Below are 26,773 nucleotides of genomic sequence, written 5' to 3' on the forward strand. Positions count from 1 at the left end.
CGCGAGTTTTCATTGGACTAACACAGCCCATGTTTGCATCTGATTGGCTGAAACGGCCGCCTGTCACCAGGACCGTCCCGCCTACTGTTAGACCCAATGTTTTCAACCAGTGTTGAAACACGTTTCATTATTAATTAGACCTATTTCTGACGTCTTAATCCCCACAATGAAGACATGATTTTATATCAGTCTTTATTCAACTAACAGAATTAACAAACGATAAATAAAAATTCGATAAAATAGATGAAAAACGTAGAATTATATCCGGTCTATGTGTGTTTTAGTAATCGGATGCTCTAATCTGAAACCAGTAATAAAAACACAACCAAGTGGTTGTTTCGTTTCAAACTCAACATTTTTACTTCCTTTTTAAAAAAAAATCGTGGTCATAAACGGATGAGCAAAAAAATTTAAATTAGTTTTGATTTACTTTGAAATAATAAAAACAAAATGAGCAGCCATGAGAAGAAAGAAAACAATGAAATCCACTAACTTGCTACTGGAGCTCTGAATTATGTCCATGTTTATAGTTTCGCCATTTTTACGTCCACTATGTAAATTAGATTTTTATTTTTACTTTTCTATTCGCTGAAGGAGGTAATCTTGACCGCCTCTGACACCTTGTGGATATTGTTGGTACTGCATCCAACCACTTTAGAGGTTTCTTGGTATATGTGATCTTTTCTGGCATTAAAATAGCTTCAGCGCCATCTCCTGGAGGGAACAGAGAAACATTCACATGATATTCAGCTGCACACATTTCCACTGCAATAAAATAGTTTAAACGTATCTAAATGTTTATTCTGACCTGTAATAACATGTGGGGGTTATATTTGACCCACAACATAAACTAATGGCCTACTAAAACCATTACTAATTTGAAAGTATTTGCTGATCTTGTTCTTTTGACTCTCCCTCGGTTGTTATCTGACTTTATCCAAATCTCTACAAAGTCCACCCACCTGGACCTCCAAGGAGGATAAAACAAACAGATTAGAGCTGACTCCTGTGAACTTGGACATGAAATATGCATGAGTCTGAGCTGAAAACAAAGAAAAAAAATCATCCGGTGATCAGAAATGAAGGGGACTTCCAAGGAAAATGACAGGAATCTGCATCTTAGATTAACAAAAAAATCCCTTTTTTGTACAGATGCAGAGGAAGATGTGACCTGGCCTCGATTAGTATAGGGCAAAGACTTTTTATCTGTGAACTTACAGAAAAGGTTCTAATCCAGCTGCTTTTACAGCTTTGTGCTGACTCTCTGCAACTAAAATCAGCCCAATAAAAGTTAGATGTGTCCAAACATGCCCTGAGCATGTTGCATCTTTCAGTTGTTTGTAATTTGACTCTAGACTGTTACAGAAAACTGTAAAACAGTGGCATGCAAAAGTCTTATTTCAACTCAAGTTTTCACATTCTGTCACATTACAATCACAAACCTGAAAGTGTTTAACTGGGAAGTTTATTTGTAGGACCACCTTTAACTGCAGTTGCAACTGTAAGTTCCTCTGTGGTATGTGAAAAGGTTTAAGGGGTGGAAAAACATACAAAGTTATGGCCCTCCACAGCCTGATTTTGCTGTTTGTAGTTCATAATATAAAAAGAAAAACTGTGAGTGAAGTGCCACTTATTTAACCTAAAAGCAGCTTTTCAAGTTGATTTTTTATTGCTTGCAGCTTTAAAGCAGAAAACAAAGGAAGGAAGGAAAGAAAGAGAGGGAGGGAGATAAACAAGGCTTTCCCTGACGGAGCTGCAGGGAGGAGAGGCGATAATTCACCCACACCTTCTCTAAAGCAGTCAGCTTCCTGCTCCCTCTAAACCAGGGTGATGGCTGCACATCCCTCCTACGCTGCTCAGCGGCTGGCTTCCACCCACCACCGGTGGAGCCGCCGCCCACCTCTAGCCGTTGCCATGGATACACATCACCATCATCTGTGACTTGTGCTGGAAGAGGAGGAGGGAGGAAGGAGGAGGAGGAGGGACGGCCATTTGAGCCGGGCTGCCACTGTGAGCAGAGCTCAGCGTGGGCGTTCATGAGCCGAGCTATTCTCCAGAGAAAATCTGTCTACGTATGTGTGTGTGTGTGTGTGTGTGTGTGAGGACGATGGGAGGCATGTGAGAAGGAGACCTGCGTCAGAGTGAGTCATGAGCCACTTTCACAATGTGTTGATGTGACGCTGATGCAAATAGCCTGCACAGGGATTCATCTCCAACTAAAAAAAACCCTCCTGCTTCTGCTCATCCTTTGTTTATCAGACATACCTGCCTCTGATGACCAAGCACTTTACCTCCTCCCAAAGGCGCCTGGGCCAAGTAAGAGAGTCCAAAAGGCTTGAGTCATCCCTCATCCCTTTACATTGTGCTTCCAAGCAGCCCGGTCCATCTGTTCAGTCAGGTTGGACGGGAAATGGGAGAAAACGCAGAACGAGTTCAAAGGAAAATTTTGATCTGGAGCAAATTCAAAGGGTAGTCCATGGAGTCCCTTCATTTGCAGTTCTCTATATTTATGTCCTTATTAACCTTAGCATATATAACATGCAACTTTTAACACCCTCCAGTGACAACAGTCCGTCTGATCCAAACTTGGGAGGTTGATGACGTTTTATTTTTTTATGCAAAGTCAATTAGAAATAAAAAGAAACTTGCTCCTTATTATGCATCAACGTATTTCTTCTTGGTTTTTATGATTGCCATTAACTTCAGTCCTCACTACATTTAATTTTATGACGTTTAACTGCCTTTAAAATGTCTTTATTTTTGTGTTTTAGAGATAAAACACAAGATTATTATCCAATCCAAGTGTGTCAATTTTTTATATTTTTTGTGCCAAGTTGTTACAGAGTCAATGAAAAGTTTTTCACCTGTCCCATTTATGCGAATTGAAATGAAATCTAGATGATATTTACACATCAGGAAATCAGCCAAATTTTATGCAATTTGCACCAAAACATCTAAAGTTGAGCAACAGTAAAATTTTAAAAACAAAGCAAAGAAAATGTCCAGGGATCCAGGAGGGTTATAAGAAGGTCTGAACCAGAAAACACACCAAAACATAGAGTTCAAAAAATAAAGTTTAATGTTTATGTGCTGTATAACAAATAAAATATATTAGTGTTTAAAAAACAGGTGCATAACTGGGTGAAAGCCTAATCTATCACTTTAAAAGAACAGAACAGTGAAACAGTAAAAAAACAGTGATCAGTGAGACGACATGCGACCGCTCTCAAAAATCCAATGAGACGTGGAGTCATCGCTAACCTGCAGAGCTTTTTAAATACAGACAGAGTGCTGGATGCACTAAAAGACAACACAAAGATCTCCCAGAAGGTCCCAACCCTGGTGACAGACATACAGTTACTGAGCACATGACCAAAACAATGCATTTAGGATGCAAATACACTTATTACTTACATAAATATTGCATTGATCTCTCTGAGACTAAACTATGTGCAGGGGGTCAAACAGATGTATTTACACACAGAAAAAAAACAAACAGCTGTCATGTTTCTACATCTAAACATCAAGAACAAGTTTGAAATCTGCACAGATGGCCATTAAACACCATTAGAGCTAAGGCTAAAAGCAGGTCCTTATATACCAGACACGTTTTTTCCTTAGTGACAATTAAGATTTCTTTTTTCTGTTGTAGCTCCACATACATGAACACTGTATAGACACCAAAAATCTACAGCAAAGTTACACTGGACACAGAAAACCCTGGCTGACAGATTAGGCTATTTGTTATATTTACAAGCTGCTGCTTCAACAACAGCAATAAACTTCTTTCATTTTGTTGTATCTTGCAGCCGCTGCAACAAAAACCCACAAACCTGTGAGCTTTAATTATTTTACTGCATCCTCAGAAACTTTTTTTCCTCAAAAGCACACAGGCATCTTTATTCCTGAAACGCTCCCTGCATGCAGAAGCACGGTTTCTCTTCCAACAGCAGTGTTTTGCTAAATTACAAAGTGAAACGGAGCAGCAAAGGTTCCCCTGTTTGCTGCTGCTGATCCACAACAACTCCTGTACATCCTTTTCATAAATTACCTGCCATAAATTTACATGAGACAGGATCGAGGGCGCAGAGGTCAGTCCCGCCTCATATGTGCGACCGTGTGAAGAAAAAGACACAAAAGTTAAAAAATGAGAACCCGCTGCAGGGCTGCACCTTATCTCTTCCTCCTTACAGTACTTAGTCCTCTGTTTCCGCCACCCTCTGCTTACATATACCAGCAAACACCTGTATGCAAACTGAGAGTCCTAAGACATTACAGGAGCATTAAAAATCCATTATGGATGTGTTAATGATTGACTCTCAGTACGAAGATAAGATTGATTTAGGGACCTTTGCACTGAACACCCCAATGAGCACTACAACATTGTGAATTTTAACAAGCAGATCAAGTTTGCAACACGATTTTTAAATAGAAATTGCTAAATGCATCAACACAAACCAATGCTTCAGCCTCCACAGTAAGACTGGAGTTAAGATTCAGGCTCTGGCAGCACAGCCAGAAACCACAGAAAGCAACTCCCAGGCAGAGGTACAGAGTTTAAATTACATGTACATCAAATAAAAACAAAAAAGACCTGCAGAGCACTGAGGGGCTTCCTGATGAGCTCTCTGGGTGCTTTGGCAAATACTTTTAAAAACAAAGAGACAAATTAAAATAAATGCTATTCATGAGGCAACGTTGGTTGTTAAGGCTCTACTGTGGCTGTGCTTGCTTAGTATCTATTGATGGGTGATAACTGCATACTATCAAGTGAGAGTAGAATGAAGAGGGTGGGTTGATGGAGATGCAGGAGGCACTATGTGGAGTCTTCTGGTTCTGATTTGATGATCTTCTTCTCTGTGTTGCTGGGCGCCCGCTGTGACACCCCGTTTTCTGGTGAAACAAAGCATGGTATCATCAGCGTAGAGGTTTATAACATTTCAGAAGAAATTCTGAAGGGTGCCAATATAGTTACTGATCAAAAGTCAACATACATCAACCTTCTTCTGTTAAGCTGGTTAATATGGATCTTAAAAAAAAAAAAAAAAAGGCATAACATTAAGACCGGCAAACTTGCAAACTAGCCAAAAAGAAATTGGTTTGACAATATTAAAATTCACCATGAGTTCCAGCTGGCGTTCGCAGAAAAGTTAAAATCCGTTCCTTAAAGTTTATGCTTTTAAAGCGTAAGCGTAGGAATTTGAGCAAGTTTGATAATCCAAATTGTGATGATAGGCTGATTAAATCAGAGTATGTTCAAAACTGCAGCTTTTGTGGTGTGTTTCCAGTCTGCAGTGGTCAGTAAGAGAACAGCAAAGGATGACCCATGTGGTCTGATCCAACCGATGAGCTACTGTAGCTCAATTTGCTGCATATTGTGAAGAGCGTTGGTCCGAGCAGTGGGCCCAGTGGAACGCCATTATTTTTTGTGTAAACAAAATTCAGTTTGTCACATTATAATAACCACCCTAGAAGTGTTTCTTTGGTCAAGCACAACGTTATTAACCGTCTTAAAGCAGATCAACCAAAATCTAAAAAGTGATCCAAAAGACAAGCAACTGTAGCTCAAACTGCTGAAGAAGGTAGTGCTGGTTCTGACAGAAAGATGTCGGTTCATGTAGTTTGTTGTATGCAGGGTTGTATACCTGCAGACCAGTCAGAAAGCCCATGCTGGCCGTAATGTTATGCTGATTTGGTGTCTTTGATAATGGAATAATACAGGAAAAAAGAATTGGCTGAGTACTATGATAATCAGACATTAGCCCGTAGTTGCTATGGTGCTATGGTCAACCTACAGTGGTTTATGTCAGATAAATGAAAGGTTAAACAGGCCTTTTTGATTGCAGTTTTGAAAATAGACATAAGACTTGATATTTAATGGGAGTGAATAGGTGTGAACACTTTGCACTGTGGAGGGATTTGACAAAAAAAACATAAGTCCTTCAGCAATGGGAGACACACTGGGTGAAAGTAGACAGAAATGCCTGTAATTTGACTTATAAATTGTACATGTAAAGGTGAAACAGTGGGCTAGTAAGTCCCAGTTTTTACTTTTATTCTTTTAGAGTGTGTGTAAGCATCACACTAAGCTGAAAACCCCCTGGCAAAATCTGTAGAAATACTAAAACTTAAATAGTGATTCATAAAAACAGCGAAAGGTACCAAAATACCAAATAAATGAGGTTAAGTCCAACTTTCTGTAAGGAGTTTAATTTTTGAATGGTGCGTCTATCTGAAGGTATGACTAAGTTATAAAGCTACACCAAGCAAAAAATGTCATCATTGGTAACTTTCTGCAGGTTTTGCAAATTTTGGTTTTACTCCAGCACTATTAATAAAGTAAAAACGCTTGTGAGTCCAGGCATTCATCACTAACCTGTTGCTGGTGTTTTGGTCTCATCTGTGCTGCTGCAGTTGTTATTGTTGTTGTGGTTATGGTTGTGGTTATGATGGCGCTTTAGCTCATTGGCTAGCTGCTTGCCCAATGGGAGGTCGCCCTCCTGCATGCTCTGACTGACCACTCGCAGGTTGATTGGTCGATCATCTAGAAAAAACAACCAAGAACAAGGACAAACTTACTGTTTTTCTGCCATATTTGATTTTAAGACCTTCACTGTAAAACGTCTGTCTGTCTGGTTATGACAGGTTAAGGAAGCAAAGACAGAAAGAACAAATGACAGAGTCACAAAAAGTTCAAGGCAAAGAAAACTGAAAAGTAGAGCAAAATCTGAGTGAGAGAGAAAAACAGAGAAAGAGAGAGAGAGAGACGCCCCCTCCAGGCTTCTGGCTAAAAGGTAAACAGGCGTGGGCGCCATAATTACAGGTGCATTGTGGGATTTGTGGGAGCAGTGTTATAATGAGCTGCTGGGAGTGGGTGAGGGAGGAAAAAGGATGAAAATGAGATGAGGCCTGGAGGAGAAGAAAGATCCTGAATAATGATGTGCCTTCTCTCCTCATGTCTTCTGTCCCCCTCTTCTGTGTTTGAGAACTCAGAGCAGGAAAATAAAAGACACTGGGATAGAAAAAAGGGTGACAGCTGCCACAACTGAGCGGGAAAAATCTGCACATTTTAGGCGTTTAGTTTTCATCCACTCACTCGCTTCCAGTGGCATTAGTCTGCGAATAAGACTGTAAGAAGCATCAAATTGAGCTGAATATGATGCAGGTTCATGCTGTTTGCTTTCATTTAAACTCAAAGAACAATGGAGTTGGATGGATTCTTTTATCTGGACCCCGGGGGCAGCAGTGAGCCAGAAAAAGGTGTCAGAAACGTGTGAAAAGTGCATTTTGACAATCATTGCTGCTTATGCAACTCATTTCTGTTTTTATACAGAATATCTGAAGATGTTTAAGATTTCTCTTCCCTTATCTTCATGCACTGTGTCTGTATCTATATTGAATAAGATCTGTAGGGGCTGTTGCTCTACCTTGGCTTTCCCTGCTTAAATCAGCAGCGGCGGCTCCGTTGGTGTTTTGGGCGTCATTGAGGTACTTCAATGCAGCGGGCGGGATCCTCCAGTCCAGAGCCTGGAGCCGCTCCTGCACGGCGGCATCCTGCAGGATCTCCATCTGCCTCGCCAGCAGACGCTCCAGCTGCATCTGACAGACAGAGAAAAGTGAGGCTTAAATTGGGAACGCAGGTGGTTTCCTGGATTTTTGGTTTGTGTGTGCAAAAATTCTGCAAATACAAGACTCCCTGCAATGCCCTGTTTTAGTTGGTGACATCGCTATGAAGCACATCTGCAGGTGGGTAATACAAACAGAGAGGGAACAGCTGTTCTGAGCGCTATTTGAGATCTATAGCTGGCCAATCAGGACAAACAAGGCATTCTTTTAAACAGACAGGCACCAAACCACAGAATGGTTGATGGCTACCACAATATGCAAATCCAAGGTTCCTCATTGCATCCTAAACTCAGAGTGTGCTTATAGTCAGTCACTGTCACTTTAAATCACTGCATGGCGTGTTTTACATCCTCACGCGGGCGATCCGCAGGCCTGCGGCGCCAACACAGCCATGAAATCTCTTCTTCTTCTGAATGAGATTTATGAAAAATCATATCAGCCTGACAAGTGTGAAAACTGCAGCCACAGGAGAGCTGAGGGAGCAGAGAAGACGCACAGATACATTCAAAAAGGTGAGGGGCTGCCAGTTTCTGGACGAGCTCTCATGTTTTCTGTTGCTATGTTAGAACTCACTCATCTTAAAAATAATAAGCTACTTTTAGACACGAAAAGCTACCTAAACCTATAAGTGTATTAAAACTACTTAAACTTTTATATATATATATATATATATATATATATACATATATAGATTTTTTTTTTTTCTTGGCACTAGAGGTCTTTATTTTTTATTTTTCGACAGTAGGCAGACAGGAAAGAGGGGCAGAGAGAGGGGGAGATATTCGGCACAGGTTGCCGGGTTCGAGTCCCAGACCCAGGACGGCTGCATCGAAGACTGTAGCCTCTATATATGATCACGCGCTTAACCCCTACACCACCAGCGCCACACCAAAACTACTTAAACCTTCTAATATTTAAACGCAAATTCTACGTAAAAACAAATGACTTCAGAGCCCTGAACACATCTCCCCTATGGTGAAACATAGTGGTGCCAGCATCATGCTGTGGGGATGCTTTCTACAGCACAGACACATTGCAACCACAAACCTCAATGTGTTTTATTGGGATTTTCTGATCGATCAACACATTGTAGTGCATAACTGTGACTTTGGAAGCAAACGGATTCAAGGTTTTCAGGGTGTGTGGCGTGTATTCCTATTCATCTCCATCGGCCAACAGAACCACCTTTCGCTGCAGTTCCAGCTGTAGGTCTTTAGGGTTATGCCTTTATCCGCTTTGCACATCTAAATCTTTAATGAATGACTAAAGTGGATCTCGGCAGCTCCTCCAGAGTTACCAAGGACCTCTTGGCCTCTTTTCTAATTAATGACCACCTTGGTAGGTTTGTGCTTCTGCCACACTCTTTCTTTTTTTAGATAATGTATTGAACAGAGCTCTGTGGGATAACGTTGTATAATATATCCCTGCTTCCAAAGGCAATTTGTTACACTAGATTGTATTTAGGGCCAAAATGGACTAAATACAAAAACCACCATATGTACAACTTTTGAGTTTTATTTGGATAAAAAGTGAAAATCATTTATCATTTTCTCTGTATTGGAAATCAGGAACTACTTTGTGTTGGTCTGTCACATTAAATCCAGTAAAATTCATTCAAATTTTGGATGTAATGTAAGGAAATGTGGAAAATTTTAAGGTGATTTTTAGACAACTTTGTAGCATTGGCTGTAAAAAAAGAAAGAAAGCAGGAGCGAACTACTTTCAGCAGCAAATTAACCCAAATCTCTCTGCAAGCATTGATTTCAGAAGTATTTCTTGACATTCATACATGTTTGACTCCTTTTAAATGAGTGAGCATGTTTTTTCTGGTACTTCTCTCTGATTCCTCCACCTACCTGCAGGTTGCGCCCAACCGTCTCCTCTCCTTTCGACTTGGCGCAGGCCAGCTGCTCCCTCAACATCTCCTGCCTCATGTGAATGGCCTGTAGCGCCTCCTGGATGTCAAAGAAGTTCTCCTGAAACAAAATTACATTCCCTTAGTCATTGAAACAATGTATGTTTTCATGTTTTGTTTCTTTTCTTGCCTGTCTTTATTTTAAGTCCATTTCTATTCTTCTCGTGTATTAGTTTTATGCAGAAATAGGGGCCTGTCACTTTAAAAGTAACTCATTCCTGCAGGTTTGTTGGAAACTGACAGGAATTCCCCTGTTTTTTCAGCAGGTGTTGGTTCATCTGCGCCTTTCGATCCCTCCAGAGTTGCTGGCCGCCACATGGTTTCCATTATCGGCTCGCACTCTGAGAGGACCCATTCAGAACCGGCTCTCGGCCGAGCAGCAACGAGGAGAAGCACTAAGAGTCGGCTTTGTACTCCGATCCAGGGTGCTGTTGCTCTGAGCTCTCAGAGGAGCTCCATCTGCCAGACCTACGTCTTTCTAAACTTCACAAATGTGCAGCTTCAACTGCCTTACGAGTGTCAGAGTTTGATCTTTAGGTTTAGCTCCACCATGATTTCAAATAAGCTGGAAGCCTTCATGTATTTGCATTAACCAATTGGAACAGAAAGATTTGCAGCACAAAGAGAGAAAGATGAGCAGAATCTTCAGAAATACAATAAATGTTTGTAGTTTCATCCTGGAGCTGCTGCCTAATTTTGTCGACTGGAAACAAGTTTCAACTTGACGAAAGGTTTAGAAGATGGAGACTACAATGCAGGTTAATCACATCGAGTTTAAAAAGTCGATCTCACCTCAGTTTTAATCCTTTTAGGGGACGGTTCGTCTCTGTCTCCACACCGAGACCTGCAGAGACAAACATTTAGGTTTTACCTTCCAGTAACCTGTTTTTAGCTCTTGTTTCTTAAGAAACTGGTGAGAAGAAGAGTAAGTGGTGCATGGCGGCTCTTACTTGCTGGTGCGGTAGGTGTATTTGTAGGTGACCTCTCTGGAAATCTGCCGGGCGAGTCCGAACAGCTCGTCCCGGCGCGTCAGCAGAGCCATGTCCCTCATGCAGAGCTGAGCTGCGGCCTCATTCACCGTCAGCTGCACATTTAACACAAATCAGTCAGGTTACACAGAAAAACCACCTTCTGAGGGTTCCTAGAACTATTCCAGTCTCAGTGAACTACCTCATGCAGTGTCAGGTGTTTGCCGTCCCTCCTCTTTGAGTCAAAGCGTCCGTAGATGGCGCTGTACTTCCGGATCTCCTCCTCCCTCCGCGGATCGTCGTCGCTCATTTCAAAGATGTGTCCGATCATCTTTGCCAGTTTCTTGTTGTTCTTCAGCTGCTCTTTGACCTCAGCCAGGTCCGTCTTAGGAAGTCCAGGTGTCATCCTGTCCACACACTCTAGGACCGACTGCACTGCCGCAGCGTCCAAGGCTTCCATCGCGTCTCTGGGGGAAGAGGGCGAGCCGAGATCTGATGGAGACAAGCTGTGCTCGCTGTCGTTGCTGTGGCCTGACCAGAACCGAGCCTCGCTGCTTCCCTGCAAGGGCGATCCGGTTGAAACTTTATCTCTCGCCACGTCCAGCTTCCCGGGGTCGGAGCAAGCGGCAGCAATAGCTTTGGGAATCTTAACACTGGCGGTGTTGGTGCGGTCCTGAGCGCTGAGCAGCGTGGGGGAACTCTCTGGCAGCTTGTAGACGGGGATGCTGCAGACGGGCAGTGAGGTGAGCGGCTGGTTGAAGATAGCCGGGTTGGTGACCCAGTCCCGCAATGCCTTCTGCAGGCGCCGCACATGCAGTGGCTTGCTGGCCATACCAACGAGGGCCATGATCTCTAGAAATTCTTCCTCACCAGCCTCACACAGCTGTTGCACGTCATCGCCGCCCTGCTGGATGAAAGCCTCGTAGTAATAAAGAAGGTTAGCTCGCTGCAGGATCCTGTAGAGCTGCAGCTCGCCCAGGGTTCTCGGCAACACCGCCGCCATACCTGAGACAGGAAGGAACAAAGAATCAGGAAGTTAGCTAAGTCTTCACTGTTGGCTGACCTAAAAACCGGTGGTAAATTGGCGCCCTGTCCAGGGTGAAGCACACCTCTGGGCGAGTGGCCAACCAGGACGGACAGGATAGGCATCACTTTCTTCAAAAACCTTGGGTTCGGGTGTCTTTAGACCTTTTTTAAATTGTTTTTAAGCAACTTTGCATTCTGAGTTTTACCCACATAAAAGACTTGGCTATATACCAAAAATGTGTTTATATGCAGATAATTTGGCCTTAAAATCAGACAGAATTATTTTTGTATACAAGATAAGCATTTGTTTTTATAAATATAAATAGATTTTTCATGATAATCTGTTGCAGAGGAAACCTCTCAGTTAAACCGAGGAAACACACATCCTTTTTCCACTGTCTGTTCAGCTCTGAAGGTTCCTCTACAGGCACACCTCCCTGTTCCAGCTCCTGACAGCCCGTCAGGTTGGTATTTATCCTCGAAAGCATCGCGGTCAATTTCTCAGCCTGCAATCTCAACCTTTTACCGAACCAATGTCCACACAGGGCTCCTGCCACTTTAAACCCAGGCAGGCAGGGAGAACAGGCTTGGCTTTGACTCTTCCTGGGTGCATGTGAGGCCCCTGCGGAGGCTCGGCTCAGCTGAGGAGTGGCAGCCAGCCGACCCAGCTAGCAGGGAGGACCACATACCTCTCTCCACCCCTGCAGGATGTGTAGGTGGTGGGCCTGCCTCGCCCAGAATAGGCCCAGGGAGCCAGGCAGGCGTCGACTCAGCCTCACACAGACAGAAGCTGCCTGAGACCAAGCCAAACAAAAATAAGTATATACATCTGTTGGAATGTTTCATCCAGAACGTTTTTAGAAAATTTAAATTCTTTAGCATAAAATTCCTCCAATTAGCCACATCTACACTGGGCATCAAAATAAGGTGATTAAGACCTTTTGCAACATGTAGGTTTAATCAAATGTAAAGACTGAGCTCATTTTTGTTTACAGTTTGTAGTGACTTAGCATTGAATTTTCTCTCTAAATCACTGCAGCTGCTTATTTGGACCTGTACAAACATCTTCCAGCAGACCAGAGCTGCAAAACAAAGACGTGAGGAAGAAAAATCTCTGTGGGAGAGTGAAGTCATGCCACTGAGCAAGTTCCTTATCTGCAGGATGAACAAAAACGCTTCTGGAAAAACCTAAAGCAAACAAACATGTGCAAACTGATGTAACAGAGACTGTGATGCGTTCAGGCGGCTTCTGTTCATAGACGCTGGTTTGTTGGAGCCCTGCTTTAAAATAACTGGGTGGACAGTTTCACAACCAGGGAGGGACGGAAATAAAGAAATGGTATGAAGCTGGGAGGTAAACCAATCAGTGCTTCATTAGTTTGCTGATCTTTAAAAGTTCAAGGGCAAACTGTAGATCACATTTCAAGCTTTAGACTAACTGTATTTATACAGAAATTAGACCCAAATCCTGAATCTGGTTCCACAAACAGGTCCCTAGAAACTAGTTCTAGCTGGTGGCCAGATGGGAGCCAGTCTCAGTTTAACACCAGAACCAAAGGTCCCGTCAGGATTTCAGGAGTTTTACTGTGCTGTTGTCATGCCATCATGATAAAAAGAAAGTACACCCCACGTCGGTCCTAGGTCTTAGTGATCTGCTCTTTATCGGCTTTTAAAATTCATTAAATCTAACTCCGAATATTTATGAAGGTTTATGAAAAATTCAGTACACCCCTCCAAAACCCAAGACTGTAATATTAATATTACTAAGGGTGTATTCAGACCAGGAAAGTCCTTTGGTCTGCTTGTTTGGTCCGGACCAAAAGCGAACTTTATTTTTTTCATTTGGTGCTGTTTGTTTTCACATTGTACTTTTTGCAAGTGAACTATTACTTGTAAACAAAGCCACGCGGGTGACGATCATTGTTCCCATTGGACAGAAATGACGGGGACGGGACAGAACACAGACCCGGAAATTTAGGAAAACAACTGTAGACGTGCTGCGTGCAGCTCCTCTGTTCTGCATATTTGTGCCGTTATCAAAGCTGTAATATTATTATGAGGCTGAAGAGCAGCTCATTCAACACAGACTTTGAGACGTTCCATTTATAATGTTGGAACCCCGTCAGAGAATGCGTGCTGAACGCCGACGTTCTCTACGTGCAACAAGCCAGTAGCGTTGCTAAGCAACACACAGCTTATCAGGTATGATTACCTTACAACACACACCTTTGCTACCGGCTACCGTGGCTTTTTATGTCCAAAGAGACGTACGCTTTTTGTAGTTGGTTCGGATCGGGGCCGGTTTGTATTCAGACCATAAGCGAACCGCACCAGAGTCCGTTTGGAAGCGGACCGAGACAACCTCAAAAAGTGGGTCTCGGTCCGGTTGTTTGGTCCGGACCAGAGTTCGCTTGAGTGTATTCACACCTGCACAAAAGGTCCGGACCAAGGGGGGAAACGAACTAAGGTCCGTTTAAAGCGGACCAAAAGTGGCAAGTGTGAATACACCCTAATATTTATTTATTTATTATATCTTATTGGATCAGTCTTTTTTTTATATAAGATTAGGCCAAATTATAAAAGTGTACTTAAAATTAAGTGCACCCCCAAAATCCTACAATTTGTGAAATAAATAAATAAAAAATAAAAACAAAATAAAAATGCACTTATTTGTCTAACCCAAAATTTACAAAAACAAACGTTATTATGCAATAATAATGATTTTTTTTCTTTTCTGCTGTTAAACAAATGTTTTAAAATAATCATGAATAAAGGAACTTTTGGAGGTGGCCATGGCCCCCCTTCAGCCCCTCTCTGTGACACCCCTGGTTGAACCCCAGATCTCAGCAGCTTTTTTTCTGATTTTCCCTCTCCATGATGCTCCAAAGAGTTTAAAGGCGACGCAGATCCACATGCAGGCCAGTTGAGCACGCATACACTCTGAAAAGGTCCGTAAAGCAACACTGTACGAAGTCCAGCAGGACGGGTTCTGCTGTTTAAAACATGGACTTTTATGGTGGCATATGTCCAAACATCTAACATCAGCTTCTGCATCAGAGCTGCAGGTCAGCTATAGACAATGATGCTCCTAAAGAAAATTATAATTTCTCAGTGTAGGACGTGCCTCAGTCGTGGCTTTAGGGCTCTAACGCCCAAAGAGACATTTCACACTTTCCAAGAGGATATTTTACATTTAGAGACAGATTTTTAGCTAATCAATGATTTTCAGCTTATTCTTGTTGAGCAAGTCTAAACCTCCTTGCTGACACCCTAATTAGTCATTGTTCCACTGATAGCAAAAACCTTCAACAATCATATTTTTGTGTTTATAAAAAAACAAAAAAGCATTAATTTGAATCCGTAGCAGTTTAAAACAAGGACCAAGAACTGAAATATGACAGAAAACAAACGAGGACATGCGGGACGTGACCAGATTTGATAAAGAAGAGGTGGAAAATAAACGGAACGTGAAATGTCACTTAAAGAACATTAGCATTGATGATAAAAACACGTGGGCTTGTGGAGCTTCTTAAAGAGCTCTCGTCCTCCTCCACCGGTTTAGGAGTCACTCACTGCAGATAAACACCGGTGATTTTGGACTCTAAAGCTTAAAGCGATTTATTTCACAGATGTTAGCAGCTCATTTTGCACGTTTTAATTTTGTTGGATGGCTCAATGTAGGCTCTTCGTGGTGAGGAGGGGGAAGGTTCACACAATTCGCTTCTTGCTACAAATATTCATTTTCTAAAAAGGTGAATTTTGTCCAAAAATAGCTACATTTTTCTACTTCTGGTGTCTAAAATGTGATATGTTGATATTTACAAGAAGCTGGTGTGCAGCATGTCATCCGAATATGTAACATTTCTTTCAGGAAACTGTTTTTACTATGTTTGTCCCTGGAAGGCTCAGTAATAATCAAAGCATTGTTTGTTGCATGTGATGTTTTGATGTTTCTGAGTGTTTTCCTTCTACTCCTGGAGCTAAATATAGCTGCAGAGTGAAAGCAAACCTCTGGGTGTGCAGCAGGTGAAAGGACCATCTTCCACAAAAATGAAAGCAATCCTGGCAGACAGACAAACAATTTAGTTGGGAGATCTCAGATGGAAATCTCCCAGCTATATAAGTGGGCTCTGACACACACAGAGGTGGAGTCCCCAAACTGCAATGAGGAATCCTCTGGCTTCACTCTTATGCCAGAGAAAATTTCAACAATTTTCAATGAGAGGGTATCCATGGAGGCTCACCATGGCACTGAAATTTTCAAGAAATGTTTTTAGTAATGGACACTAGTGAATGTGTACCACTTGTGCTATAGGTGCCGACACTGTTGATCCTGATATTCCACTCTCTAGGCTGTAGCATGCTTTTAGTCCTACCTCTCAGATGTTTTTGTGTCTGCATTAATGATCGTTTCTCATGGTTTTGTACCACAAGGCTCCATTCTCGGCACCCTTTTTTTCCCACTTTACTTGCTGCCACTTGGCTTTATTTTTCAGAAACATAAAATGTCCTATTATTTTTATGCAGATGACTGCCATGATTATTTTCTTTTTGGAAGTAGTCAGGCTGCCATAGCTTGCTCACAACTGATGACAAGTATTAAAGCTTGATTTTTAACTTATACCACTACACAAGGGCTAATTTCAGAAGGGCTAATTTTAAAAACAGTTTTACTCTGGCCTTTAACTTTGTATAAGATGTTTATTCCATGCTTTTAACTTTTGCATATTTTTCTGTTTGTGCACCGTTTATTCTCAGGCTTGGGTTATTTATGTTGAGTTTTATTGTTGGCGAGTCTTGATGTTGGCTTTTTAACTGCTTTAGAAATAAATCAGTATGTGTGGCAAGCATGTGCGTGTATGTAAGTGTGTGGTGTTATGTGCTCCTTAACAAATACTCACTTTGTTAAAGTCTCTGTATAGCAGCAAAAAATAGCCCAACAGCTGATAAGACAAACATGAAATACTTCAATTATTCGTGTTATTGTTCCTCTGTCATTCGTGGAAGGTAACATTCAAAGAACTTAAGAGTCCTGTTGTGTACAGATAATGAATATTTAGCCTGCACAGGAAGCAGAAAGTAGATCTACCGCTGCTTTAAGTGGTTTACCTGGTGCTCATTGTGTAGAAAATATTGATGAGTGATGCTTTGAATAATGTTTATCTCCGTTTTATTTCTCAGGTTTATTCTAATAGACACTAATTAAACAGCAAATTCATTTATTTACTATATTCTACTGCAGACATGTTTACATTTAACTGTCATTCTTTTGTCTGGATGCACTTCTCTAAAGCATTGTTTATATTTGCAGCAGAACTTGATCATTAATTTATGATCAACTGCAGCGGAAGAAGAAGAACGAGAAGGAAACAAGCATAGTTTAACCCGGCTTTAAGTGTTCCTACCTGGTGAGTGTTTGGCCCCCTTGGCGCGCCCTGGTTTGGACCCTCTTCCTTTTCTTTATTCCTCTTCTTCCTCCTCTTCAGTTTTTACCAGCACAATAACTGCCCGTTATTTTGTGCACAAAATAAGAAAAAGGACCCCTACAAGATGAGATCCCGCAGCCGAGAGCGTAAAACGGAGGAAACCTTCAACTTCCAGGACGCATGCAGAAGCGGTACCGAAGCAGCGGCTGTGCGTTTTTTCTGGCTCCTGTCCTCCCCTCTCTGCGTGGAAACTTTTTCCGTCTTCTGGCGCTGAGAGAAAAGGACCCAGAATATCAGAGCTGAGCTGCGGAGCTTTGTGCGTCTCTTCTCTCAGAGTGTGCGTTGCTTATGTGCGTGGGGAGTGTGTGATGAGTGTGTGAGAGTCCTCTCCCAGCGTCTCTCCACTCCCCTGCTCATCAAAGGTCAAACCACACGCACAGGCGCGCACACACATTTCCACCTGACCCAACAAAATAAGAGCTCAACAGGCTGAGTTTGGTGATGAGATACTGACGCAACAGGCAGGTTAGACTTTATGTTCCTGCTGAACCACAAGGATCTGATTAAGATTAATTACTTTCAACGTTACAAGTAAATAACAGAATTTCTCAGTATTTTATGTAAGCTAACACTAAATGTTCACAAACCACTTTCGGTGTGTCTGAGTTATCGATTTAAATCAGATGCAAACTGTCACATAAGCAATTATTTAAAGTCTGGTGTGAAAACTCACAACCTCACAAAGCTGGAATTTCACCATCAGCAGGTGTCCCATTTAAATTTGACTTTTTTTTTTTAAAGTACTAGATTGGACCAAAACATTTCAGTTGGCTGTGATGTCATTCTGAAACTGGACTCTCTAGGTCAGTGGTTCAAAGTCTTGGCTATGCAAACCAATTTTGCCAGGTTCAAAGTGCTTGTGGGCCACATTTTTTTTTTTTTACCTGTTCAGTAATAAATAAAACATGCAATATCGGAATGCAACAAATAGACTAAGAGTTTTTGTAGAAAAAGGGGGAACTATTCGTTGATGTCGATCCAAAACATGAAACAAAAGAGAAAAAAAAGTAAAGCAGGTCGTTTCCTAATTTTGGGGTTTTCACATAAACTAGAATGGATTAAAGGGTCACTCTTTCTTTGAAGAAGTTTCTGTATTTTACTAATTTTGATAAATGGATGCACCCATGTTTTAATGTTAGTGGTTCCACTTTCCAATAACTTTAAAAAAAAAAAAATGATAATAAAAAAACAATATTAAGAACATTTTAAACAGTGAAAATGTCCCTCTTATAAATGACAAATTGTGTCCGTCCGTATTGACAGATTGTTCTGGAGTGCCAAATTTGTACCATTCTTTTATTGAGGTCCAATAAGTTTTAGCACAAAACGTCATTATTTTATTCCCTACACAGATTATTAGTCTACTGGTGTTTATTTATCTCTACATGCTCTCAGACAGTCAGGTGCTTTTACTTTGGTAAGACTTCCGGCGCGCCGCGTTCTGACCACGTGGAGCTTCACGCGGCAGCTGAATAAAGTGGGATATTCCGCGCGGTCGCCACAGAGCCTGCTTCTCCCCTCTCTCTCTGTCTCTCGCCCACGCTGCTCCCTGCGTGACGCAAATCCGCGCGTGGGTGGACACACGGGGCGTGGGAGGCTTTCTGCACGGAATACTAAACACAGGCAGGTTCGACACCCACAGAAACACGCAGAGACGCTCCCTGGTGAGGAGAGGAGAGGTTTCTTCAGCTGCTGCTTATGTTAATATGCGTTTTCTGGTCAGTCTCTGGCCTCTGGAAATATGAACTCCATAGTGCTGCTACTTGCAGAGCATCTCTTTAATAATTTAAATATTTTATTGGGATTTTATTTGATGTAACAACATAAAGCTGTGTGTAATTTTGAGTGGAATGAAGATTGAATAAATAAACATTAAAAATGTGGTGTGCGTTTGTATTCAGTCCCCCTGAGTCAACGCTTTACAGAACCTCCATTCTCTGCATTTAAGGCTTCAGGTCTGTTGGGTTTGTCTCCGGCAGTTTTGAACATCTAGAGGCTGAAGTTGTGTCCATTCTTTATTATACAGCTCAAGCTCAGTCAGACTGCATGGAGAACATATATGAACATCAATTTTCAAGTCTTACCACTGATTCTCTGTTGGATTTAGGTCTGGACTTTGACTAGGCCAGCCTAACACATGAATATGCTCTGATCTAAACCATCTCATTGTAGCTCTGGCTCTATGGGTGATCAAGGAACCAAGATGGCCGCAGGTAGAATTGCAGGAACAGTACTCTTGATCTACTGCTTGCTTTTAAAATTTACAAAGCCCTTTAATGTTGACTCAGCTCTAAGGATTGGTAGCAATTTTTCACCATAACATTTAAATGACAACGCATCTAATTATGAGGATCTAGGCTACAAACTAAAACAATGAACCGGCAAAGACAAGCATCGGCTATGGAACCTACACACTGACTGTGACCTTGACCTACCCGTCGCTATACAACAAGATGACTAAGAGACCTAAAATAACAGCAGCAACACAATCGTGCGTCATTTCGTCCTTACAGGTATGGTCAACAGGTACATCTCAGGGTTCTTCTGTGCACCACTCTAATCCACTCCTGTCCCCGTCGATAACTTTGTCTGAGCTGTCTGTCCGGAGAGTCGGCTACAATGTTGCAGAGGGCGAGGTACCGGGGCTGCATGAGCTGACGCTGGACCAGCGGGTGTGTGGAGGTGTGTCGGATGGAGGCTTCGATCAAGGGACCGTGGAGAGGCTGAGTGCTCTGGCGGTTGCCTCGCTTGGTAGAGGGCGACATCACCAGGATGCACAACAACAAACCTTTTTATGGGTTAACACGATTAGTTGATCCTGACATTTTGGACACGCAGAAGTTAAAGCGACAACTCCTGAGCGATTTGCTCATAGGATAAAACAAAAGATTAAAATGAACAGCAAGAATGCTAATTGTGTAGCCAAAGATCCACCACAGATGTCATGCTTACACACCTCAGCCCTTTGGTGCACTGAACAGAGAGACATTGCCTGCAAGGCAGCATGCCACATCAGTTTGTGGAGGCATAATGGCAATCGTATTGCCGTTATTGGGGACTGCTTTGAAATAAGCATTGAGAGAGCATCAAATTTGAAAGCTGGAGCCCAAACATTTACACATTACATGCACAAGCACACTGTAAAGTATCTGGTTTTCATCACACCGCAGGGAGCAGTCTTTATTATTTCTAAAGGTTGGGGACAAACAGGTGACAAACACGTGACTGGGAACTCTGGGCTCCTACAAACATTACTGCCAGGATGCCTGGTTCTGGCAGAAGTGAAAATCCCCCCATTCACAAGAGGACGCTGCAAACTGGATGCAAAAGATGATGAGACACAACGGAGAGCACAGCTTAGGATCCATGTGGAGAGAGTGATTGGAAGTGTGTGCAACAAATACACCTTGCTGCAGGGTAACATACCACTGAACATGGTGCTGCCATGTGAAGAGGAGGTTGTGGTTTTACTGGACAGGACTGTGACAGTGTGCTGTGTTGTGACCAATATGTGTCCCAGTATTGTTTTGAAAGTGTAAAATCTAATAGCTTTGTGAACCACTTGTGAAACTTCTGCTAAGTAGAAAGCAGCGTACCGAGGCTGCCTTATGAATACATGATGGACAACTTTAAGATTCTTTGGAATCTTTATTAAACAATAAATGTTGCAAAGAAATGTAGTAATAATAGGAATTGCACATCAAACACAAATGGGAACAAATAGTTTAGTCCCCAAGTTTAAAAGGAATAAAAATGCATTAATAAATATAGAAAACCTCGACAGTTTCATTGTAGTGGAATCACATCAAGTCCAGGACTTGTAATTTCTGAATTGCATGTCTGTGTAGGAACTCACTCCAAACACGCCAGATAATTTTACCCCAGGAAGTTTGTTTAGGTCGGTTGTCCACTCACTGTGCTCGTAGGCAACGCTATTTCGCTTCGCTGTTCAATTTGTTGCTGAAGGGAATCCAGGACATGCTCTTTTCACGGTCCATAATCATTTGTGTTAGCTTCTGTTAGCGTGTGTTACAAAATGGCTGCAGCAACCCAGCATGCAATGCGTCGTGACGTCGATTTACAAACCCCATATAGGCTAATATGTTTGGAAGAGATGAGCAGAGCAGAAAGGGTGGTAGTGTCTTGATATATATATAAAAAATAATATCCAGTGTCAGGAAAATCAGTGGCTGAGTTGTCATGAATTAGAAGGCTTAGATTTAAATATTTTATCACCCCAATTGTCAATTACAATAATTGTGATTTATCGTCGTCCTTCAAATGGTAGTTTTTATGTTAGGTTTGAAAAGTTACTTTAAGAATGTAACTTAAATAGAGAGACTGTTATATTTGGAGATTTTTAGCATAAACTGGGAGGATACATCTTGCAGAAAGAACCTGAAAAGTGACAAATATTTCTATTTGTTCAGAGACAACGGATGAAAAATTGGCTTATTCCGGTACATTTACAGCAATGTCAATTAATGTACATTGTCCCTGTTAAATAAATCAATAAATAAAAACAAATGTTTAGGGTTGTCATCCTGCTGGAAGGTAAACCCCCACCCCATGATTCTGGTCTTTCTTCCAGCTTCCCTGCTGAAGAAAAGCCTCTCCACAGCATGATGCAGCCACCACCATGTTTCATCATGGGAATGTTGTGCTCAAGGTGACGTGCAGTTTTTCCAACACCAGCAGCGTTTTGCTCGCAAGCCAGAAAGCTCAATTGACCTCTGAAAACAACTGGTTGCACTAGATTTTATTTGGCAATATCAGAGTGAAGGGGGCTGATTGCATGCCAAACTTGCTGATCCATCACCCAAATCCCTATCCGTCTGTCCCCTAATTTTTTTTTAAGCAAGTATTTGCTAATTGTTATGTGAAATGATGAAGTTATTAATCATTCAAGCTAATATTTGGGCACTCAAACACTAAAGGAACATGTTCAACAACAGACGATGTAAAGACTCATTTTATTTTATTTTATTAGTGTGGAATAGAGGCTGAAATTTTTTCAGGAATCCCACGGGTCACGCAGGATGGGAGACAGCTTTAGTAAAGATGGGTTTGAGGGATCCTAGAGGCTATGTTGCCCGGGGCTTAAATGCCCCTTGTAAGGTCTCTCATGGCAAACAGGCCCTGGGTGACGGCTCAGACAAAGAACGGTTCAGACGCCTTCATGACGACCACTAGAACTAGGCAGGTGACATCGCCTGGTACAGGGGAGCTGGAGTCCCACCTTTGAGCCAGGCCTGGGGGTCGGGACTCGTCGCCGAGCGCCTGGTGACCAGGTTACTCCTTGCGAGACCCAGCCAGGCCAAGCCTGAATGAGAGACGCAAGGCCATCCCCCAGTGGGCCCACCACCTGCAGGGGGAACCATGAGGGACTGGTGCAAAGAGCATTGGCAGCGGACAAAAGGTGGAGACCTTGAAAACCCGATCTCTGGATGCTTAAACTGGCTCTAGGGACGTGGAATGTCACCTCGTAGGAGGGGAAGGAGCCTGAGCTTTTGCAGGAGATATCGGCTACAGTGTGAAGAGGTGAAGAGAGGGGCTGAGCTGTCCACTCATCACCACCTGGTGGAGAGTTTGATCCGCTGGAAGCACAGATTTGGGGAGTCATTTAATTATTAATATAATTAAAATATAGCTGTTTTCTCTTTCTTTTTTGCCACGTAAGACTGATGTGAGTAGGGTAGTCATGCTGCCAAAAAAGGCAGGTAATTTTGATTACATTAGCATACTCAGGACACCAGCCGGTTGTCACAGATAGATTAAGAATGTGTTAGCCAAAGGCGATTACCACCGTCATCCAAAAAAGGGCGCTCACATTTGTTTCAATTGTTTTTAAGTGCCACAGCAGTAAACGAGTAGATGAAGATACGTTCTAAGGCACTCCACACCAAAGCCATGCATCAGAGGCTGGTAATGAAAACAGTATTTTGAAAAAGGTTCAGGTTCCCAGAGATCTCAGTGGTAGGTAGTTAGTGCTGGATGTATGAAAAGCCAATAGATCATATAAAAGTGCAGGAAAATTTGATATATTAGGAGAATTGTGTTTGAAGACCAGTCGGTTAACGTCAGATTTATTTATATAGCATGTTTCCAACAACTCATGCTGCACAAACTGCTTTACAAGTAGAAATCAGCCAGAAATGGTAAAAGGTGTGACAGTAAAGCAATTGAAATAAAAAGAATCAAGAACAAAACAACAAAACATAAGACAATAAAAACAGCTTAAAACTGCTTTTTAAAAATACACAATAGCAGCCAGAAAGATAAAAAGGCATGAGGGTGAAGCAATTAAGATAAATGAGAACTAGGAGGAAACAAAAAGACGACAAAACGACTGTAAGAACCAAATGTTGCTGAAAGCAAGTTGAAAAAGTGAGTCTTCAAAAGGGATTGGAAATGTGTTTGAAGAAATGTGAAAATGAGTTTGAGCTGATTTAATATTAAGAGGCAGGCTATTAAAGCTTTGTCTTCTCAAAACATGAGTTTAGACGTCGGATTGGATAGCATTAGCCAGTCAGTGGGTGTGTGGTGGTACAAGTTTTTGTCCAGTACTGTCACTACAGCCGGATGAAGAATAGTCCCAGGTTATCACAACTCTCATTCAACGCTCACTTGTGTTTCAATTAGGTTTAAGTGCCACAGCAGGAAATTAATCGATGACAACACTTTCTAAAGCACTCTACACCAATAATCTGACTCTGCTACGGCTGGTGGCGTTGATTAAATAATGTTAAATACGCTGCCAGTTATTTAATAGACATTGCCTGGTGTTAAGACAGTGTCACAACAGAAAAATGTTGGGTGTCTTATTTTTCTTGTGTTATTCTGGGTTGCACAATAGAGCGTTTGGCAGCACTGTTGCTTTGCAGCCAGAAGGTCCTGAGTTCTAATCCCCGTCTGGGTCTTTCTGCAAACGTTTGCATGTTCTTCTAGTGCATGCCTGGGTTCTCTCTGGGTACTCCGGCTTCCTCCCACAGTCCAAAAACATGACTGTAAGGGTAAAGTGGTTTCTCTAATTTGTTCTAGGCTATGAGTGTGTAGGTGCTTGGTTGATAGTGCTGTGTGCCTCTGTGTTGTGAAATTGTTGTGAAAGAATTTTAAATGAGTCATTCTTTTTTCAGCAAGAAAAACACTATAAAACTATCAATATTAGCTTGTTTTGCTTATTATTTAATGTTAAATAGTCAGGTTTGTTTGGTGGATAATGTATAGATTCTGTCGTGTTTTCGTACATGTGTGTTAAGATTTATTTTCAGAACCTGTTAAAGACCAGATAATGTCCTGACACATAGACCCGTAGACTATAGAGGGGGTGCACTTACTTTTCATCATGACTGTGGCTGTCTGTATTATGTGTCATGAATGAAGGGTGCACGGAAGACAAAAAATGACTTTACCTGAGGAATTTTGAGGGACATTCCAGAGTGAGAAGAGATGATCTGAGAGTCATCTAGAAAAGATTTGGTGGCATTTGGAGGAAAACACACCGAGGCTGCTTTCTGGCAGCAGCAATCAGCACTTTTTAAAAGTGTAAAGTGGAAATTTTCCTCCTCACTGTGAAGCTGGAAATACTCCTGCTGTTTTTCAGTCTGCTCAAGGCTAGAATGTCAGATAAAAGTCAGAAGAATAACCTTTATTGATATTTATATTTTGATTTTATGGCCGAGTGAAATCAGAACAAGCAGCCCAGGCTCACGCGTGAACCTCCAGAGTCAAGCCCCACACACATGCGTCAGTGAAACACGTCTGTATGCAAATGCTCGATTCAGATTTCACAATTTTACAACTAGCAGCAAAGCGACAGGACATGCAAATGGTTTCCAACACAGGGAAGTGGGTAGCAGGAAGCTCAGAGCACTGCGTGAGCGTCTGAGCTCTGCTGATCTGATCGAGAGTTTCCCCAAAGTGACTGATGACAGAGCTGCTCTTTACTAATAAAATAGTCAGGTTAATACCGCTGTTGGGAAAGCTGAGCCAATATGATGTGGTGGAGCTGCAGACACGTTTGTTACGCACAAAACCCACAAAGACATGCTCTGTTTTACATTACCTGGATGTGTTCACAATGAAATAATTCAGATTTATTACAGCTTGTCTGCAGGGATGTGATTTAGCTGAAACCAAAGCAAGATTACTCACCACTGTGTTTGTTTTGCAGCACTTTGACCACTTTTGTTGTTGAAATAAGGAGTGTTCACACGTGTCCTCACTTCTCACGAACAGGTTAACAGATTGCCTTTTTATGCCCAGTTGAAACTGCATGTTGAAAAATGCTGATGGAAAAGGTCAGAACTTCCTGTTTTTTCCCTGCTTATAAAAACAGTCACTGATCAGAAGATACTGGATGGAAAAACCTTTTAAAAACTCAATTCTTATAGTAAAAAACGAGAAATATGCACTGAACAAAACCATTTCCCCCTCACTGACCGACATTAAATCAGGCTGAATATTTCCTGGTTTAGGATTTTAATTTTTTGCTAAATCCGAGAATTATGAAAGAATTTTGTTTCAAATTTAGAAGTGTATATACTTTTCTTTTAAATCAGGGGTGTCCAAAGTGTAGCCCCTGGACTGATTTTGTGCGCCCCCCCCGACTGCAATACAAGAATGATACATATTTGCCCCCCCCCCAGCACAGGCAGTTGATGCAGACATTTTTTTTTTTAATTAGCTAAAAATTGACAAATTAAAATGTTCTTATGAAGGCAAATATTATGTATTATTTAAGTATTCGTCATTTAATAACCACACTTAAATGTCTCTTTAATTTCATAGTAAATAAGACCACAAATATTCAGCGACTTTTAGTCAAAAGCAGGTTTTGGTGCACCCAAATCTTCCTGTAATTCTTTTAATAAACTTGGCTAAATAGATTTCCAAAAAACAGTGACCTAAATCCTGTTCTTATTGCTGAGAAAAATTTGTGTCTATTTTTCTAAATTGAGCCCAAAAGGATTTGCAAACTGGATCACTTTCATTTAAACAATACAAAATGTAAAAAGGGTTTTTGCACGTTTGCCTATGATTTACACATCCCGTTCCTACAAGAACATCCATCTATTCGGGATGTTTAATTAAAAATATTGTCCGCTTAGTGTATTAAATGGGTAAAACTGAAATTACCAATATAGTTTTTTATGATTTCTTTTAAAAAAATGTCTTTTTAAATAGATTTAACTAGATTTTGGCCCATGTGAAAAGACGTTTGCACATCTCTGCTTTAAACTGTAAGACCTGGTTCAGACATTCTGGGTTCTTGTTCCTCCTTTTTGCCGGACAGAACTGGTGGAACCAGGTCAGGTTTGTTCAAACACACCTTAACTTTTTGGACTGAGATCAGGGCTTTATGATGACCGCTCCAAACTTTGTTCTCAATAAGCCCTATGATGTAATCCGTTATGTGTCATGCTCCCGCATCAAAGCAACCCCACAATATGATGCTGCTACCTCCATATCATGTTTCCAAGCTGGCACACCTCTCCTGTTCTCTTCCAAATATAATAATGGTCATTATGGACAAAAACATCTGTTTTATGGTGCGTTCACATCAAACGCAGTTTCTGCGATAGGAGCGGGCGATTTACATGTTATCCCTATGTAGAGGCGCGTTCAGGAGCGATGGACGATGGACGAGTTGAAAAATCGTAACTTTTTCCTAAATTCGCGTCAACCAATCAGGGACTGGATGTGGCTGTGACGTAGAGTGAAAGACCGCAGTGGAGAAGAAGCAGTTGTCA

The 26,773-nt window shown here is 41.7% G+C and overlaps 1 protein-coding gene across 4 annotated transcripts in view; it reads right to left on the reverse strand.

Annotated features, from left to right (window-relative positions):
- Window positions 1–3,056: 3,056 nt before the first annotated feature.
- The window catches only part of LOC124861940 (NGFI-A-binding protein 1-like), a 49,433-nt gene continuing 25,716 nt past the window's right edge, over window positions 3,057–26,773 (reverse strand). The window contains exons 2-9 of one of the 4 annotated variants that reach the window (XM_047355940.1): window positions 10,712–11,514; window positions 10,492–10,625; window positions 10,334–10,385; window positions 9,483–9,602; window positions 7,428–7,599; window positions 6,377–6,544; window positions 4,995–5,029; window positions 3,057–4,893 (exon numbers count right to left, since the gene is read on the reverse strand). In XM_047355940.1, the coding sequence (XP_047211896.1) occupies window positions 5,019–5,029; window positions 6,377–6,544; window positions 7,428–7,599; window positions 9,483–9,602; window positions 10,334–10,385; window positions 10,492–10,625; window positions 10,712–11,514 (1,460 nt within the window). In that variant the 3' untranslated portion in view covers window positions 3,057–4,893; window positions 4,995–5,018. Of the gene's footprint in view, window positions 4,894–4,994; window positions 5,030–6,376; window positions 6,545–7,427; window positions 7,600–9,482; window positions 9,603–10,333; window positions 10,386–10,491; window positions 10,626–10,711; window positions 11,515–16,940; window positions 17,363–26,773 lie in introns of those variants that run through there. The other 3 variants (XM_047355939.1, XM_047355938.1, XM_047355937.1) reach the window with 3 other exon arrangements.

Source organism: Girardinichthys multiradiatus, chromosome 24, assembly GCF_021462225.1.
Source record: "Girardinichthys multiradiatus isolate DD_20200921_A chromosome 24, DD_fGirMul_XY1, whole genome shotgun sequence".
In the NCBI taxonomy this organism is placed as follows: domain Eukaryota; kingdom Metazoa; phylum Chordata; class Actinopteri; order Cyprinodontiformes; family Goodeidae; genus Girardinichthys; species Girardinichthys multiradiatus.